This window comes from Poecile atricapillus, chromosome 15 (assembly GCF_030490865.1).
Source record: "Poecile atricapillus isolate bPoeAtr1 chromosome 15, bPoeAtr1.hap1, whole genome shotgun sequence".
NCBI classification, from domain to species: domain Eukaryota; kingdom Metazoa; phylum Chordata; class Aves; order Passeriformes; family Paridae; genus Poecile; species Poecile atricapillus.
This window is the reverse complement of record NC_081263.1, coordinates 11409615-11429751: the sequence shown is the minus strand read 5'-3', so window position 1 is coordinate 11429751 and position 20137 is coordinate 11409615. Positions and strand designations below refer to the sequence as shown.

General features: G+C 43.9%; 1 protein-coding gene across 1 annotated transcript in view; it reads left to right on the top strand.

The window, feature by feature from the left end:
* Positions 1-20137, top strand: part of PTPRT (protein tyrosine phosphatase receptor type T) — a 497897-nt gene that overhangs the window by 443579 nt on the left and 34181 nt on the right. Inside the window, exons 18-20 of the mRNA XM_058850913.1 lie at positions 1744-1892; positions 8057-8092; positions 17306-17493. Coding sequence (XP_058706896.1) covers positions 1744-1892; positions 8057-8092; positions 17306-17493 — 373 coding nt within the window. The remainder of the gene's footprint in view (positions 1-1743; positions 1893-8056; positions 8093-17305; positions 17494-20137) is intronic.

Sequence of the window (20137 nt, the reverse complement as noted above, 5' to 3'; positions counted from 1 at the left end):
TTAAAACAGGCTTTTCCCACAGACATAGGCAAAGGATTTAGCTCTCTTTGACCCTTCTTTGCAAACAAGTATTAGTGGCCAAGCTGCCCATCTCCTGAAGGCTGGGGCTCAGCTGTGTGCTTGAACTTGCCTGTAAATGCCACTCTGACATGTTCTGTGCATAAATAGAGCCTGTTAGACTATGTTGGAAGGAGTACCTTTTTTTTTTTTTAGAATCTAATTAAGTTTAAAAGATGGGTAGTACTTACCATAAGCATGTTGTTTTAGAGAAGAAAAACCTCTTTGCAAAATGATTCAGTTGTTAGGATTTTTTTTCTTCTTTGAGTTGGAGAAAATAAAGAAAACTAAAGCTCCTTCTTACAGTAATCTGTTTTTCTCCCTTTTATTTTATTTTATTTTCTTATCTAGGGAAGTCGTGTAAGCAAAGTTCTTTGCTGGTGCTAGGGATTTGTGTGATATTTTTTCAAGGTGTGGATTGTAGAATGTCACACATTCATTTTTAAAGGGTTTTGTTCTCTGATACGAATGAAGCACAGGGCAGTCAAATGTCAGTGGAAGCTTAGCAGCTCACTTTTCCTGCTTCTCTCCATTTTATTATTCTCTGTGTTTGCAAAAGAGGAGCCTCTTATGTTCTCAGCTTTGTTAGTGTTTTCAGAGCAGGCAGCCTTGCTGCTTTTGACGAAGATTTTGCTGTCTCCTCAAAACAAGAAAAGACCCTTTTTCCCAGAACAGAGGCTTATGTGGACATTGCTAAAACAACTTCAACCTTTAATGTGCCCCACCCTCCCCTGGCTGGGGATCCCAGAGCAGTCTGGGTGTGTGTGAGGATTCAGGAGGCTGCTGCCCTCACTGCTCTGCGTGGGGACAGGACAGGGCTCTGCTCCAGCTCTCCAGTGGCACAGAGCCGGGTCAAAGAGCGTCCCATGGGATGGATGCAGATGTCCTGGTCCCCTGGAGTGAGCAGTGCTCCCACCCCGAGCCCTCTGCTCCTCCTGGAGCGAGCGGTACCTGCTCCAGGGCTGGACCTATTCCACCTCCCTGAGGTACCTGCTCCAGGGCTGGACCTATTCCCCCCTCCCCAAGGTACCTGCTCCAGGGCTGGACCTATTCCACCCTCCCCAAGGTACCTGCTCCAGGGCTGGACCTATTCCACCTCTCTGAGGCACCTGCTCCAGGGCTGGACCTATTCCACCCTCCCCGAGGTACCTGCTCCAGGGCTGGACTTATTCCACCTCCCTGAGGCACCTGCTCCAGGGCTGGACCTATTCCACTTCCCTGAGGCACCTGCTCCAGGGCTGGACCTATTCCCCCCTCCCCAAGGTACCTGCTCCAGGGCTGGACCTATTCCACCCTCCCCAAAGCACCTGCTCCAGGGCTGGACCTATTCCACCCTCCCCAAAGCACCTGCTCCAGGGCTGGACCTATTCCCCTCTCCCCAAGGTACCTGCTCCAGGGCTGGACCTATTCCACCTCCCTGAGGCTGAGGAAGCACTCCCACTGCTGGGGTGATGCAGGTTTGTGCCAGATGAGTGGCTGGCAGGGAGAGCTCCAGGCTGGTATCCCGATGTTTATGGTGCTCCACAAGTGACGTTAAAGAGCCGTGGGGTTTCCTGGCGTGCGGCTCGTCACGTGCCTTGCATGTCTGACCAAGTGGGGTAATTCTGTCAAAATATTTTGCCATTGCTTTGCTTTTCACGAGGGCAAACTGACCTTGCTTTCTCCCCTCTCCAAACCACCCCAAAGGAAGCTAGCCAAGAAGCAGAAGGAGACTCAGACCAGCACGCAGAGGGAGATGGGTCCTGTGGCTACTTCTGACAAGACCTCCACCAAACTCAGTGCTGTTCACAATGAAGAAGCTTTTTCTTCCAGCTGCCAAGATGTTAATGGATTCAGTAAGTTTAACTTGCTTGCAATGGATATGACCCCCTTGGAGAGCTCTAGGTTCTTAAAAGGACCTATTCCTTTGGGCACAGTGTTGAGGAGTTAGGAATGGCAGTGATAGAGATCGTTGCAAAAGCTCCACAGAAATCTGGAATGTCTCTGATACTGGTTTAACTGTCAGACAGGTGGAGAGCATTCCTCTGGCTCCAAATCTACTGAGAATAATTTATAAAGTCTGTTCTAACAACTGCATCAGAGTAAGAGGCACAAGTTTTATTTGTTGTTTAGAAATACTTTTCCTTTGTGAGTAGAAGAGTCAAATCACTTAGCTGACTTCTAGGATGAAATAACATTTTCTGTATGAAATTGTTATGAAAGAAAGCCTGGTCTCCTGGTTAGAGAACTGGAGTGCAAAGAGAGCATTTCTTCCTTTGTCTGTGTCCTTGGTTTATTCTTCACACAGGTTCAGTAATAATGATCTTAGTTAACATTTGTAAACCACTCAGACCTCTGTAGCTGAAAGAATTTTGTGGGTAAAGCAGCACCAAGTCCTACTTTAGCCTCACTAGATCCAGGTTGAGTGCATGGTGGATTGCATGGTGGATTTGTAAACTTTTTTCGTATTAAATAAATTTAAACTTAGACACTATGGGCATGTCACTCCTTCTTTTGACACTCAGCCTGTTAGTTTGGACAAGGGACAGCTCTGAAACTCAAGTGTGTACTAAAACTCTTGTCTTTGTTAAGCATCTTTAGTGAAGGGTTTCTTCCCCTGATTACTAAAATGGAAGTGCTCATGGTACAAAATGCAGTTTATCATTGAAACCTCCCCTTGCAATGTGAAACTGAGTGGGACAGGTCGAATGAATTCTTCCTTTCCCCCTCTGCAGGTCATGTCAAATTCCCTCTGCATGTGCTGCTACTGCCACTTTGTGTAACACACCTGTGAGATGGACAAATAGGTGTTTGGGACGGCCAAGGCTGGCAGGGAACACTTTTCTCTGATATTAAATTGATTTCAGTCAAGATCTAATTTTCTCAGGTGCTGAGTAGCTCTGTCCTAAGGAGACAGCAAGAGTTCTGTGGGGTTCATATCTTTGAAAGGCAGGACAGACAGTGTTGTATCAGCCATCAAAACAGCAAAGGCAGCTTGGGTATCTGGGGAAAATCAAGTGTTTAACACTTCCCTCAGAATCTGGGTTTCTGAAAGTTTGGGGATTCTTTTTCCATCCAGAAAATTAGAAAAGAGACAAGCTTGAAATGTGACCTCATTTTCCCTTCCCCCCCCTTGTTATTTTGACAGACTAATTAAAACAGTTGAGTCATTTACTTGGAATGGCAACTATAGAAAATATGATGTATCAAATTTTGTAAAGAAACAGCACTCCAGCTTTTCAATTTTTTTAATCAGTTAGACCTTTACTTGTCTGACATCTCTGCAGATTTTATCACTGCCTTCCCCTATAACCTGAGTCAGTCATGGGTGGATTATTTTTATTTTTTTTTCCTCTTTATATCTATGTGAAAGAATTATCAATAAACCTTCATGATTTCTCCAAATTTCTTACTGCCAAGTCCAGGATGCTGAGGTGTTGGAGGTAAGTTCTGTGCAGTAGTGTGCACATGCTGATGCAGGAATTTTATGGGTAAAAGAATTCCTTGAAAAGAAAAATAATATAAATTGCCTTAATAGAGTTTAATACTTGTGGGCTCTATACAGGCCTACTTTGGAATAACATAATAGGATTATTTCTTAACCTTCCTGCTAACTAATAGAGTTTTACAGGGTTTATCCACCAAAGCTGTTGAAATCAACTGTCTAAAGCAGCAGTCAGATTCCTTCTTAAATTGTTTTTTTTGCCTGCCAAGAGTAAATAGCATTTACAACATCTCACGATGGGCAGTCACCCTCTGCATCCCTCCCTCAGCTGCCTGCATCAGGGATGTGGAAATGCCCCTCTCCTTTGGGAAGAAGAGCCCACCGAGAGAAGCAAAGTGTTTTTAATGCCAGGATCACCTTGCCAGCTCACAAAAGCAAGCAAACAGAACAAGACAATTTGCTAAGTAGGATCCCTCAGTTATTGAATGCCTTGCAGGCAAGTTTACCTGCAGAATACAACGCCCTTGCAGGGCTCGTGTCCTTGCCTCCAGTTTTTACTTTCTGTCACAATCATTTTGATGACTTTTCAGACAGAACATATTCAGGGAGTGCCTACAGAAGCTTTTCTTTTCCCATGCTCTCTCCAGCTGGCCACTGGTCTGCTCCTGGGTGAGTCCTGTCCATCCTCCTGCTGTTGCTTTCCCTGTCTCCCTGCCCTACCACAACACAGGACTACTTTGTAAAATCACTTAGATTTAAAATTCCCGCTTTCAAGGGAGCTGCCTGATGCTCTGCACCACGAGGGAGATAAAAAATGATCAGCTGCCCTCCTTCCCACCAGCCCCTTGTTTTCTGTTGAGGCATCAAGACCTCAGGTCTTGCTGAAAAGAGGAAGAGAATTGGGCATTTATCTTTCCTGGCCCGAAGCAAAGCCCCTCACCCCTCTTTCCATTCTGCAGTGTTAGTTGTTATCCTGGCAGGATTCTCACTGATACATACAGGTGTTGAAATTAAGGAGATTTTCTGGACTCAGCCTCTAACACTCCACAGAACCAGAGAAGGTGTTTGCTAAAACATAGATTGGTCTATGGCTGTTCCAGCTTGTCTGCTTTTACTCAGGGGTTATGAACAATCACAGTTGTTCATTTCCTCAATATATTGGTATTTTTTTAAGATAAAAATATATCCTAACTCCATTAAAGGCAGATGATGGCCCTGGCAGTGGCTGAGCAGTTCCCTGGAGTGCAGGAATGTTGGGAAGCACCACAGTCACAAGCAGACACTGGCTCAGGGCAGGATTATTATGAAATTAGATGGGAAATGGGAAACCAAGTGAACTTAAATTCACCCCCCAGTGTCTGCACTGACCCGAAAGGTGTGCAGGGGGCTGTCAGCACACAGAACCCATGGGCAGTTTGGCAGTGGTGGCACAAGCAGCAGTGGATCAGCTCAGCAGGGATGCACTGCTGATGTGCTCTGCACAAAGGAACTGCTCTTCTGGCTTTGCAGTGCTCAGGTGCCACGGACCAGCCTCGTCCAGAATTCCCCAGCAGAACCATCCTGACATCCTTGCAGGGGTTCTGGCAGGAGCTGTTTGATTCTGAGGATTTAACCATTAAAATGCAGCCAGTTTTGCTGGAGACTGATTTACTAAGGTGTGCTTTACCTGTGTGACATCTCAGTTTGGGGGGAGGCAGCTCTCCAGACACCCTTCAGGAAGAACACCGATACAGATTGAGGAGTGGCTTTAATGCTCCAGGAAGAGCATTTTGGAGGTGGGGAAACTGAGCCTTGCAGTAGGAATCTCTACCATAAGTTACCAAGTCAGTGTGATTTCACTTAGGAGAACGAGAAGATGGGAGGGAGCTGTAGGCAAGTGGCACTCAGGGCTAAAAGGATCCATTTGTACCAAGAGACATCAAAATTCACACCATTCCTTAATCCTTCAAGATTTTGTGATCAGTGAGATGCAAAGGTCTTCACAAAAGATAAACAGAGCAAGATGTAGTTCTTAGTCCTGCCCCACAGGTAATTTTCACTCATAATTAGGTGACCAGCTAAATGCAGTCTAAGGACTTGTAGGGTCATGGACATGAGATGTTTTCTTTAGTAAAATAATTCTTAAAATAATTTAAAAATAAAAGACAAACCCACATTTTATCAAAGACATGAAAGGAAAATATGCTAACTTCCCTTTTATTGGCTTCTATGGGATTTTTGTGGGGTTTGCTAGTTTAGGAAATGCTATAAAAATTAAAGAAGAATTTTCAGACTAGGAAGGAACCTTCACCACTCTGCATGACTGGAGGGATCTGTGTGGCCTCACATGCCACTCCAGGGAGCACAAAGAGAATTTTTAATGAAGTCTTAATCTCTACCCTGATGTGAAATCCTCTCTGGACGTGTTTCCTTTGATTACAGACCCAAGTGCCTGTAAGAAATGCTAGTTAGAAAGCAGCACTGTGTACACATCTCATTATGCAACCTGATTGATTTCCCAAATAAGTTCTCCAAAGTTTTAAGAAACTTCTCTTTTGTGTTTGTGAATTTTGGGGAATTTTTGTTTTGGTTTAGTTTTCTGTTGATTTGTTTTAAATATGTTTTTGTTTTGGGTTGGGTTTTTACTTGATTTTGGTTATTTGATTTGTTTGGGGTTTTTTTCCCTCCTTTTTAATCTGAATCTAGAAGTCACATCCCTGTGCCACAAAGACAATTCATGTCATAAACCTCAGCTGGTAACGTCTTTAATCAAACTCACTGACACATGAGGTGTTTATCTGGTAATTCATCCTCAGCTCTGGAAAGGCTCTATGGCCCTAAGAGTTTTTTATACTCCCAAATTCCAGAAAAACTTGAGTGCTGCCCCAAGCCCTGAGTGTTGCCTTGCCCTGTGACTCTGGGCAAACCAACTGCTCTGTTGAGATCTTATTTTATGTTATCATATGAAACATGGCCACAGCCTAAGTGTGGTGAGAGAAGGGTCTGATTTAGGCTGGCAAACAGCAGAAAAGTGTAAGGGACCCCAAAGCAGAGGAACTTTGTGACTTAAGGCAGCTGGGGCAGAGCTCCAGCAGACCAAACCATGAGGGATTTGATTGTTTTAATGTGTGTCCAATGTAGATCTGAAAATATGGTTTGAGAAAGCAGAAGGAGAGTGAGTTCATGAACTAGATGATTATAAACTGCTCAGGAGGTAACTCTGACTTTATGGAACTCCCTAGACCAGTGTCTTCCTTGGGTTGCCCCATAGAATAACTTGTAATTTTTAAGCAGTGTTCGCTCCATAGATATAAAAAATTGCTTCTGAAATTACTTTCATGTACACTGAGTTTTATCTACTTCTGTTGGGCTATGGAATAGTTTTTCCTGTGTTATCTGTTGTCATCTTTCTGATGTACTAAGATTTGTATTAGCTTGTTTCCCAACATTCTGAGGAGGAGATAAATAAATGCCTGTAACTCTGAGAGTGAATGCAGAGTGATAACAAAAGAATATGCCTTCAAAAATGATGGATTACCATAAGAATGTGCATGTTTGCTGTTGTAGGTATAAACCAGCCTCATAAATTTACTATCAAGACAAGAATCTACCACGAAGATGTTGAGCCCTTCCTCCTTTCAAAAAAAAGTATTTGATTAATATGGAAATACTTGATTTGATTAATATGGAAATTTGTGGATTCTTGTCCAGAGAAAGCTAATGCTGTAATGGGAGAAGGCAAGGATGCTTGTCCTGCTGAAAGAACCCAGCTCACAGGGGAAGAGATTATAGGATTTGCTATGAACGGTCCTGGGTTGAAGAACAAGTCCCTTTTAATCTCGTAATGTTTTAACTGAAAAATTGCTACCCCACCTGTGTATTTCTGTGGTACATTGTGTTTGGGTAGGTTTATTTTATGTCAATACTGATTCTCTGTAGTTTGCATTTTGGGGGTCATTTTTGAGGAATTTCCTCTTAGAGACAAAGCCCTAAGTTTGCTCCTTTGGTTAAAAAAAAAAAAGAACATTTAGAATATAGAGCTGTGAATGTAGCTCTGTGTGTATCCTGTTTAGGAGCACATTGATTTACAGTAACTATAATCCTATATTTGGGGTCTGGAGTGCTCATATTAAAGAAAATCCATCATGATGACAATGTAATAAATGTAATATGCATGTTGAAATGAAAAATATAATTCATTTTGATAAGCCTTATATATCCCATATTACTGTGTTCTTTGAGGAACATTCTCCCTCTTCTCTTTCTCTCTCTTAATATATGTCTAAAGTCTTTTCCTTATGTCTTTCCTACCTAGCATCACCCTCTCCTTGTTCATTTTCTGTCCAAAGCAAAACCCTTCAGAGCAAATCTATGTTGAATTCCTACTACTCAGGTACTAGTGCCAGACTTTTCTTTCATTCCTAAATTTTCTTTGCTTTTGTTCGTTACCCAATATAACCTATAATAGACCGAGGCTTCTGAGTGTGAGACACGGCTAACCTTGTTTTCATTTTCTGTAACTTTTCTTTTCCTGTTGATCCCCTGTTGATTTCCATTGATCCCTGTCGTGTGGGTGAACGGAATTCCATCTCAAAGTTTCATCAGACACCGTGCCATCGACCACGCTCTTAGGTAAGAGGACAGGTATGGTGTGCTGGGCTGAGCTGGAGAGCAACACACTCTCTGTGTCATGGAAATTACACTGTGGAGTGTTTGGCTTCCAAAATCAGAATTAATCCTGTGGTTGTGTGTTAATCAGAAAATGTTTGTTTCATTCATGTTTTGTTATATTAATTGCTTTCGAAGGAGAGAAAAATTCCAAAAATTAAGGTTCAGCCATTTTTTCAAGTGTAGGTTTTCTTTTCTCAGTGAGATTGGGGTTCTGGGCCACATTCCCACACACTGCCTTGCCTTAGGCTTGGTTCTGACTCCTGCAGGTGCTGCTGCCTGTGCAGCTGACACAGAAACACAGAAGGGTTTGGGTTGGGAAGGATCTTTAAAGGCTCTCTAGGCCAATCCCCTGCCATGGGCAGGAACACTTTCCTACAGACCAGATTGCTCAGAGCCCCATCCAAGCTCACCTGGAATGTCTCCAGGCTTGGGGCATCTTCCACCCCTCTGGGCAACCTGTGCCAGTGCCTCACCACCCTTTTTATGTGAAGTTTCTTCTTTTTCTGTAGTCTGAATTATCCTGTTCCATTAAAAACCACCCCGTGTGCTGTGTGTGAGGCTGGGCTGTACCTGCCCCAGGGGGTGCAAATTTAAGTGAGGATTTGCATGTCTGCAGCAGGTGGGAGCCTGCAGTTTGGGTAAAGTTGCATGTGTAAAGGTGGAGAAATTCCTGGCTGGGGTTTGGGAAGTGGCTCCACCTGATTCTGTGTATGCTGGGAGTTAAATGCTAAATCTTTCAGGCAGTCAGGTATGGATTTGAGAGGATAACAAACAGGCAGGTCCTGAGGGGCAGAGGATGTTCTGTGGCTGTGTAAGATATCAGAAAGAAATTCTTCCTTGTGAGTGTGCTGAGGCCCTGGCACAGGGTGCCCAGAGCAGCTGTGGCTGGCCCTGGATCCCTGGGAGTGCCCAAGGCCAGGTAGGGTGGGGCTTGGAGCAGCCTGGGACAGTGGAAGGTGTCCCTGCCCTTGGCCAGGGACTGGCACTAGATGGGCTTTGAGTTCCCCTCTCACCCAAACCACTCTGATTCTCTGATTTATGAATTCCTCCTCTATGGAGAGGAAAGATGATGTGTGGCTGATCAGAATCTAGCCAGTGGGATTTATCATTTTGGATTATCTACTATAAATGTTCCCTCCAGACACAGTAATGTACCATGACTGCTTCAAACATCACTCAGAACATGTGGAAGGGCCACAGTTAGAAATGACAACCACTGGCTGTTCCTTGGTTTACAGCCTGGCACAGAGGCTTGGAGGGGCTGCCACAGCACACACATCCATCCTGCTGCCTGCCAAAATGCTGATGGCAAGGAATGAGGCCTCTGAATGGGGTGGGCAAGGAAAGGAGTCCATTTCCCAGAAGGTTTGCTCTAATTTCCCAGAGACTCGGTGTCATCAACAGAAAAACCTGAAGGCAGGTTCTCTTTTGGCTGTACATTAGAAACAAGGCCCTGACCTGCAGTTTGATGGAAGATATCAAACTCTCAGTCTGGTGTTTGGCATCTGGGAAAACCTGGCCATTCTTTGGGGGAGCTGGGTGGAATTAATGTGAGAGCTGCATTCTTGGTATGCTGAAGCTCAAGGAGCAATGAACAGGTTCCCTCAGTGCTTCTCCTGGCAAAGCAAAAACCCCCAAAATTATTAAAACCCCAAATTTTGCAGATGAAAAAGAGGAAATAGTAATCTAACCAGACTTGTGCTTATGTGTTTAAAACTATTTCAAATTTCTACTAAGCACTATATCTGAGTAAGGATTGATATCCCTGTTTTATTCATGGGAATTTAAGTATAGAGCACTTTTAAGACATGAATTACACAGACTGGTCACTGTCCAAGTTCCACCTGAATTTAACAACCTGTGAAACAGCCCCTGACACTGGAGAAATTTCTATCTTGTGACTTGAAGACAAATGAAAACCTTGGCGTTCTGGTGTCTCAGAGAAATCCATCAAATGTTGGATGTTGCTGTATGAGCAAAATGAGTTTAATTTTTGATGTTTATTAATATTAATTCCCAGGGAAGAAAAACATATCTTGAAAAGGGATCAGTCATCCCACTACCAATATCTGTACCTGCAATTCAGTACTGTTTGTTCCCATCTGTTATGCTTTCTGCTAATAAATGTTCTATATTTGCAGTATTGCACGGCTCCCTAGGCTTGGCTGTGACATGGAAGATACAGGAGATTTGGGATTTGTCTCTATCCCAGTTCCTGATTAATACTTTCTATTAATGAATGTTTTTAGTGAAGTCATTTTCTCTTCCAGTTTTGGACAAGTCTGGATTTTAAATGCTTTGTTCAAACATCTTTACTAGAGAAGGGAATATCTAACACTGAAAAATAAATGAGGTAGATTTCCCTTGAAGATGAGGTAGCACAACCTTAGGGATTATTTTTGGGGAAAAGATTCATATCCAGTAGCTCTTGAAGATGTTCAGATCTCATCAGGGCCGTCCCTTCAGTGGGGCCAGCATGTCCTTCCCTTGCATCCACTGGCATCTCCTGGCAGCAGGAAAGGATATTTGGCTTTGTTCTTATTCCAGCTGCTCACGAGGATCCTCACAATAGTCACTACCCTCCAGAGAGGGATTTTAGTGCCTTGCAGATAGGCAGAACAAGCAGAGAGAGCTCTCACAGAAGTCCCAGACATAGTCACAAAGTCTCAGTCACAAAGTCTCAGACAAAACCTGGCTGTGCTCAATAAGACAGAAATTTTCCATGGATTTTAGACTTCTGTAGCTTTTTTGCCCAGCCTTAATCAGTCTGCTATGTGTACATCCCCAACCTAGTTTGAATAACTAAAAGATGCTAAGAAGCCAGAATTGCTGCTTTAGCAGGTGCCTCCCTCACTGACTTTTTAAATTGTGGGATGAGTTATTTTTATCCAATGGATGCTCAAATATTCAATGGCTTGACCTGCTCAGTTGCACCAGAAGCCTCCCAGGCCAAGTCAGCCTCTAACAGGGAGCTGTGGGAGAGGTTTTCCCAGCTCTTCACTGTGCTGAGGTTGGCCAGGAGCAGAGTGAGCTCCAAAGGTTCAGACCTCTGTAGGCTGGGCCTTGAGCTGAATTCCTTTTACATTTCTTCCTGCCTGCAGAACTGGAAAACCCTCTCTTCCACTCTTTAGTGGCTTGTAGTTTCATGTGCTGTTTTGAAGCTTCCAGTTGTTTTCCAGATGTAACAGAATTTCTCTGGAAGTTGGGTTGATCTGGCAGCCTCTTTTCACCGAGGAGGCAAAGAGAGATTCAGCTTGGTGAGCTCCACATATCCAAAGAGCTTCACAGTTACACTTGTACCAAATAACCCCAAATCATTGTCCACCTCACCAAAACATCTTTGCATCTTTAGCAGGATTTTCTTCCATGCTACCTGATAAAGAAAAATGTATGTAATAGTTTTTATAAGATCAGAATACTCTTATGTAAGAATACTCTTATATTAGAATACTCTAATATTCTTACTAGAATACTCTTATAAGATTAGAATACTCTTATGTTTGGTGTTAACCAAGCAATTCTTACAAAGTTCTAGAATCTAGAAAAGAATTACTTGCTTTTTAAAAAAATTATGGACATGTGGCCTCTCCATGCCTTTGAAATAAAAGGTGCATCCTCTGTGCTCTGTCAAGACTGTTGTCAGAAGGTTTTGTTAAGGAATGTGCCCTTTCAGATCACAGTTGTTATCTTTAGATAAATGATGTTTTGCCTTTAGTTTCCCATACCACTGTTGGTATTGTAGATAGAATATTAGAGGTAGGTATTTATCATATAATAAAGCCTTGACACACACAAAAAAGCAAATTATTTTTCATCTTGTACCATATCCCTGGTGTAAGGGGAAGAGGTATTAGCCATGCTCTAGTCACCCTCGGAAGATGTCAAAGAACTGACAGCCTTTGCTCTAGTGTGGAGAGACTGGCTCTGTGTGTAATTAAATCTATCACAAACACCACTCAAAACATAATTTATTTTGTGCAAAGGGTGTCGTATCGCATCTTATCACTTGCCAAGGCTAAGAGAATAAAAATTATAAGCAGATATAATAGCCCTGTCATTTTAGTCACAGGAGGAATTTGTGGACATTAAAACAAAAGTTTTGAGAGAAACTTTTCCACATGTAGAAGATGACACAGCTTTGCTTTTAGTTGTGAGGCATGGGTGAGTCTTCTGGTCAGGAGACAACACTCTGTGCCCAGCTATCCATTTCTCAGTCTAACTATGTTTACAAAACAAATGATCTCTATAAAAGCATCTAAAGCTTTAATCCCTAAATGTGCTCTGGATGAGCAGGATCCCTCCCAGCAGCCTGACTGAGGTGTTGCTGTGATCATACAGAGCCACTTCCAGACTGGCAATCTAATTTCTCAGCTGCACTTCATCTTATCTGTGACATTTATGGAGAAGTTCATCAGTTTTTCTGTGGAGGCAAACATATTTATTTTACCTGTCTGAGTAGCACAAGAGTACAGAACACAAGGTGGTGTAGCAGCAGGCAAAGATCACTCACTGTCAGGGCTGCTCATCAAACGGGGGAAATTCCACTGAAGTGACCTCTGCTCCAGCTCCCCTCTGTGTGCTGGACTCTGATTCTTCTTGGCACAATGAGACCTCAGGGTTGATTTCAGCAAGTTCTTGATTATTTATAAAGACACAAAAGGCACCATTTCATAGGCAGGGAGAACTTGTGAATATGTGAAGTCAGCATTGGTACATTTTCTTAGCTGCAGTTGCACACTAAACACATGAGCTGATACCTGAAGAGTTCCCCAATCTGCCAAGTTAGGTAAGAGACAGGGAATCACTGAGTTGCTGTCTTCTACAAAATTTCAGGGTGTTAGGTGAGTTCTTAAGCTGATCCCAGAATGGTTTGGGTTGGAAGGAACATTAAAGTTCATCTCCTTCCACCCCCTGCCATGGGCAGGGACACTTTCCACAAGACCAGGCTGCTCCAAACCCCATCCAGCCTGCCTTGGACACTCCCAGGAATGGGGGATCATGAAAATGCCAGCTTCCAGAATCAAAACATCTGAGTTGGCACAGGACATCTCAATATTGGGAGTGAGTGTGGCACTGAAAAGGGTTAACAAACAAGCTGGCAGCACACTCTGCCGTCACAAGCTGCTGATGTTAGAAACAATCCTGTCATAAACAGCACGTTCCCAGCCACATGCAGAATACCTGCCTTATTTACAGCTGCACAAATAGAACTGTGGAAAATTGGAAATTGTTCTAGCAAGGAACCAGAGCCCTGAGCAGCCTGCTCTAATGAGACTTCAGAAGCTCTCAACTGATTTACTTTATCAAAGAGAAAATGAAGAAGTGATTTGATCAGTGCCTGCATGGGTCAGGATTTCAAATGCTCAGAGGGCTCTTTAATCTAACAGAAGGTATAATAAGATTCAGGGCCTGCAATCGAAGCTAAGCAAAATCAAATTGCAATTAAGAAATGTTTAGACAGCAAGGGTAATTAACCATTGCCACAATTTTAGGGGTCAGAATGGAATCACCACCTCTTGAAAAGTTTTAATTTGAATTATTTCTTGGAACGGTATTCCATCTTTGGAATGCAGTGAAATGTGGTGGTGTGTGTTTCTAGCAAAAGCACAAGGATCTATGACTAGGATAAATGTGCATATGAAATATAATTTAAAAAACCCAAAACCCTGATGCATGATCCTGTACATTTAATAGTTTCTGAGTATTAGAGTGAATTATTTCCTGCAACTTTTCCCATTAAAAAAACTCCCTATTTTCCTTTTTTTCTTTTCTCACTGTAAACTCACCAAAGGCATACATGCTTTATAGGCACTGCCAAAAATTTAGTGAAGTCTTGGCCAATTTGTCCTGCAAAGGGGACTGGGGACATGTTTGTGAGATGCAGACAGAGAAAAGGGACTGTGGAAAATTACTTTAACTTGCTTTTAGTGCAACAATTAAAGCAGCAGCCTGACTTTGCTGGAATCTTTGCTGTCTTTCCCAGTAATAGTGGTGCCAAAAGGAATGAGATGTGTGTTATAGCTGCAAACAGGAGGAAAAGCAAAGCCTGCTTGCCACCCCTCCAAAGACTCTTTTGGTTGATTGTCCGAGTGAGAGATCAGTTCCCTGCCACCTCCCCTCCCACCTGCATTTGGAATTGCTCACAAAATTGCTGCAAACACATCCTGAGAGGTGCCTGGCCCTGCTGAGCTCCACGTTACCCGTGCTGAGCTCCACACTTGGATGGAGAGAGGGAACAATGTGTTATTTGCATCAGGCTTTATTAGCACAACATGGGGGTGTTAAGCTCAGCTCACACACAGCAATTGGTGTCTAGAAAAGCCCCTCTTACACTTTCTGTGGCCCAGATAAAATGCTGGCAGGAACAATTGGGAGTCCAGAGCTGCTGCTGTTGTTGGGGTTGGGATTTCTTTGCAGGTGGCACATGCCATGCATGATGTGTTTGTCACAGAGGACTGGAGGAGGTGATGGCCTCAGCAGTTTTAGCTGTGTGTCCCAAGGTGGAGAGGGGTGACCCACAGTGCTTTTCTTTAGGCAGAAACACTGACTGGGAGAGGCACACAAACTGTGCTGCCACAGATCACACTTTGCACTCTTCCCTGTGAGGATGTGAGCCCCTGGCACAGGATGCCCAGAGCAGCTGTGGCTGCCCCTGGATCCCTGGAAGTGCCCAAGGCCAGGCTGGATGGGGCTTGGAGGAAACTGGGATATTGAAATGAGATGGTCCCTTCCAAGCCCAAACCATTCTGTGCTTCTGTGCCACAAGAGCTGTTCTGCAACCACTGGGGTTTGACCAAATTTTATCTCATTGACCAAAGAGACCAGTTGTCACTCAGAGGCCAGAGACAGACCCCTCTTTGCTGCTGAGCACTGTCTTCTAGTCCCAGCTCCATACCAAGAGTTTACCTTAAGGGAAGTCATTCTGGAAAGAAGGGGACCCCACTTTCCTGGCTCTCACCTCTCCCTGTGACACATTTCTCTGAGAGAGCCAAGTACACCGGAATTAAAGGAACTGATGAAGAGAGAAATTAGTAATTGCCTGCAAAGGAGCTGGCTGATCTGAGCTCCGTTTTACAAGTCGCCTGTGCTCTGCGTGTGCCCTGCCCAAATTAGCACCAGAACCACACATTAGTTTTAAGACTCCCTCTCGAATTGGGATCTCGTAATGTTTTTTAATTGGGGCTGATAAAAATGTGGCATTACTTGCAGGTTCCTCAGAGAAGCCAGTTGTGAAATTGGGTTTGTATTAAACCTAATGATGGAAAATTAAGCATAGTACGTCTGTCGGAAATGGTCTGCGATAAAAATCTTCTCCTTTTCATTACAGGAGGTTAATAGGGAATAGGGGAGCAAAGATGCACTGGGAAAGCGAATCCAACTAGGGGAATTAATAAGCCTTGAAATTCCCTCTGTTCAGAGTTCTCACACTGTCATTAGTCAGAGCATTAGGGATGATTATACAAATGCTTTGGATGTTACTCTTCCTTAAATCCCAAATTTATTCACATTTTGTGTGTGAGGGTTGCTTTGCTTGAGCCATAGTTCTGTAAATCTCCGCGTCCTGGGAATGTGACTGTGTTTATGAGAACCTGGCACTGAGAAATCCTGAAATTCAGGAGTCTAATCTTTAAAGCAGATGATCACTGTGCTATTTTATTTCAGAGGAGCAGGCTGTGTTCAGCATCTCTGATAATTTACCCCCAGCTGTGTGTATGTCCCACTGGTGATCAGCTTGCCCTGCAGCAGTGCCCACTGCTGGCATTCCTGTCTCCTCACACTCCTGCAGCTACCAAACAGAGCATATCCCTGCTTTCCCATCTTCCCTAACCTAATAATAAAGCAGCTGAAGTGCTCTTTGTCACGTCTGTGCTTCGCCAGCTGCTGAGGACACAGTGGGATGCCCTCAGCTCTCTGCTCCTGCCCACCTTTGCAGGATGGACATGGGCAGCCCCTGCCCAAACACCACCGTGGTTTCTCAAGCTGAGCAATGTTTACAAGAGCATTCCAAGACTATTTCTGCCTCACAGAAATCACCCTGAAATTGCAATTTGATTTATTTATTCTTTATCCCCTTAAAAACATGGTTGTAGTGTTGCTCTCAAGGGGTGGTGGCTCAGCTCTTTGTCAGTGAACTTGCTGTAAGAAACAAACCCTGTGTGTGGAAACTCAGGGGGGTTTTGTGAATAATCTGAGGGAAGTGCATTTTCTGTTTGCTAATACCTTGGTTTGGGTAAGGCCAGAAAGGATTGATGCAGGTTGTATGTGTGAAAGGAGCTGAGCATCTCAGATCCCTGCAACCATAGGAAAAAACAGTGCTATATTTGGCCAACTACTGAAATTTGGACAGCTCTGCTAGATAAGTCATTGAATTTTTCATTTAGTCTGAATTCCTGTTGTTAAAGATTGTTACAGTCAATTGTTTGGTTATTGAAGTTATTATTTCTTTTCTATTAGTTCACTGGGAATATTTTGTTGTGCAAACAGTTTTGCTGTGAATATGAGGTTGCAATTCCATCTGCATAGTGATAGATTTCTTTAAATCCACTTCTTTCAAAAAAAACCAAACTTTTCTATTAAGTTTACATATCTGAAATCTAAATTTCTGCACACAAAATAACTACACTTTTGTACTGGTTTATTTTTGGTTTTTTTCCTGATGATATTACGTCTTTGTCATTGACATACCAAATTTTAGGCCTGAACTAGCAGAGCAGTTGAATTTGCCTCAGCATCCTGACTTATTTGAAATGCTAATCATTTGCTTGCTGTTCACTCGGGTCCCTCTCAGTTATCTCATGCTGTACACCCCAAATCCTGCTGAATCTCTTGCTCATCTGTATGTATCCCTGAGCCTTGCTCTTGGCAGGTTTGGGAAGATAGTAGCTGTGTCAGAGCTGCTGTGGGGAGCTCACCCTTCATGTGCCATATCCTTGTTAGCCTGACTGGCTGTTCACTCCCTTCCTGTCTTTTTGGCTTTGACTGCTTGACACAAACAAATATTCAAACATGATTTAGTCTTCCCAGGCATTCTGGATAAGCACATCCTTTCTATTCATTTCTTTACTTCCTTTTGCCCTCACCGGCCTGCGGGGTGGTGTTAAACAAACGGAGAGAGGATGAGACTGGGAGTAGCAGGTGGTTTAAAGCTTGTTTTGCCTCCTGTCTCTCCAACAGACAGCAGCCACGGCGAGCTGGCCCAGCCAACGCTGACCATCCAGACGCACCCGTACCGCAGCTGCGAGCCCGTGGAGATGTCCTACCCCCGGGGACAGTTCCAGCCCGCCATCCGAGTGGCAGACCTGCTGCAGCACATCACCCAGATGAAGAGGGGACAGGGCTATGGCTTCAAGGAGGAGTATGAGGTGAGAGGAACCTTTCTTCACCTGGCTGAGTAGGGAAGTTACGCTCATGAGGGGTAGAAGCTTGGGAGAGGAGAGGAGCTGGTTTTGAGAGCTTCTTTTCCTTAAGTCACCCTCTTAATCCTTTTCTTTCTGATTTTGGCTTTGAGGGCAGGATTTTGCAGCATTATCAGTCTTTGGAGGCCCTCTATTGCGAAGAGAAGGTGTTCACCACAGCAGTAAGTGGGTGACACTGTGCTCATCCCTCTTTCCCATAAGGAGCAGACAGTAAATGCTCAGCAGGTGCTGAGCCCAACACAGGACACACAGTCCCACAGTCCTTTCCTTATCCATGTTTTCCTTGAGTAGTGTGAGCCAGGCTGTGGGAAAAGGAAGGGGCTTTGCCTGAGCTTTTTGGGAGCTCCAAGTCCTCTCTCACTAAAATTAAACTAAATCTCATTAAATCACATTAAATCAGAGCGCAACAACCCGAATGCCCAATTGTCAAGTCAAGGGCAGGTATTTTAGTAGTTTAAATGAAGGTGAAATTTTCCAATGTGATCAAACCTCAGGCTCAGAATGGGCTTGACTGACATCCTCTACCAACTCCATGTGAGGAGAGGAGCAAAGGGTAAGCTGGAAAAATGAAAGCTGCCTTCTTTCCCCTCACCTCTTCCCCCTTGCAAGCTGGAATGACCAGGAATGTAATCCACACAACCAGGAAACACCATGCTGGGGATGATTTGGGAGAGGAAGACACATTTAGAGCAGAGCAAACAGAAGAGGGAAATAGCACCAAGCATATGTGAGACTCAGCTCTAGCAAGCAGTAATTATAATGAATGTAGTAAGCTCGTGGGAAGGCAATAATAAATTAATATGCATAGTGGCATTAAGACTATTTAAAAATAATGTAACAGCTATGAAAATAAGTTATTTAATGAAGACAGCTCACTTTTCCACCCTGCAAGTGAGAGTCCATGGGGTTTGTGTCCACAGTGCTGAGGTTTGCTGTAATTGAGAGCCTGTCTTTTCCTGGTCCTCACCAGGGAGCATTTTTTAAATCAGATGGCATCAAAAACTGTCAGAGCAAATGTTTCTGGAGCTGTATGTTAACCAGGTCTAGGCACTCTTGCCTCATAATCAAGCGTGCTAATTAAATTATCAATATAAAGAGCTTTGTTTAATATTGAAAAAGGGCAATAATTCTCTGAGGAGATTTACTTAATGCCCCTTGGCCTCCATTTCCATGAGGAATACCTAAAACTACATTGATCTCAATTACAGATGCCCAAAGACCCAGTTCTTGATGCTCAAGAAGGAAACAGGTGCTGGCATATATGTAATTTTCTGGCGCTGGCATGGGTAATTATCAAAATAGCACATTAGCATGAAAAATGTCAATGCAACTTTCAGCTCCAGGAGCTCTGCCTTCCCCACAAAGTGCTGTTACAGACATGCACAGCCATGATGACATTGCATAGATTTGCATAATTCCTTTCTTTACGAGGAGTGGCCTGCAGAATGCCACGAGCTCACAACTGCTCCAGCCTCCCATCCTGCGGAATCGTGTTTCCCAGGGTGGGATCTGGGGCTGGAGCACGGGATGGAGGCGGCACTGCAGCTCCAAGGAGCAGAGGGGAGGATGTCAGGGAGCACAGGAGATCCTGGAAGGTGGGAGGTTTCAGGTGGTGGGGGCTCAGCCTGGCATCTGCAGGAGCACCGAGCTGCAAAATTGGCTTTGCCAGACGCTTTGCAGAGCAGCTGATAAAATCACGAGAAAGAATTTGATGTCTCTTTTAAAATGTGTTTTCAGACACTAATATCAGTGTCACCTCCAAATATGCTCTTTTTTTTTCTTCTAAGGAGCTGATTTTCTACTTACTTTGCAAATTGATAGCATAAATTGCAGCCTGTTTAGTGACATGTTACCAAATAATTTTACTCTCATGAAAAATCACTTTGAACGGAGCATATCAGTCACACATGACAATCTCTTATCTCTGTGCGTTCCCATCTCCGCCGAGTAACCTGGAAATTGCATTCCAGATTTGTTTAAAGGATGCCTGCACCTCCAGGTTGGAGCAGCTTGTTTTGCTGAGGGCATCTAGAGGAACGTTCCTGGGAGCTCCAGGCGGAGCTGAGAAGCAGGATGGGATTGTGCGAGGGGTGTCGGGGCTGGTGTGAAATGAGAGTTAACCGGGGGTGGGTAATGGGAGAATCTGTCAGCACTCCTCGTGTCTGTGTTATTTTGGGGCTGCCTGCTGCACCTGAGGGCAAAGTGTGACTTTGGGGCTTTCTGGCTGCTGCTTCTGTTCAGTGATAAAAGAAGTGGAACACCAGAGAAAAATCTGTCAGTGGTGCTGGGTGTAGATGGCGCTGCTTGGGGTTGGGAATAGCCATAAACATTTAAACAGGACACATTTAAATGTCACCAGTTCCTTTTGCAGAACATATCAGCTCTGATTTGTTGGGAGCCGTGGGACCAGTCCCACAGACTTATTGTGGGCACCAATTACTGGCTAAGGAGATAATAAGCTTAATTATCCAAACTCATTTTCCATTATGATTTAGGATGCCACTAATGCACATTCTCCTGCTGCATTACGGAGACTGCTCAGTTATTTTAGATTTTGTGTCTCCTTTCCTCAGGCCTCTTAGTGCTGAGA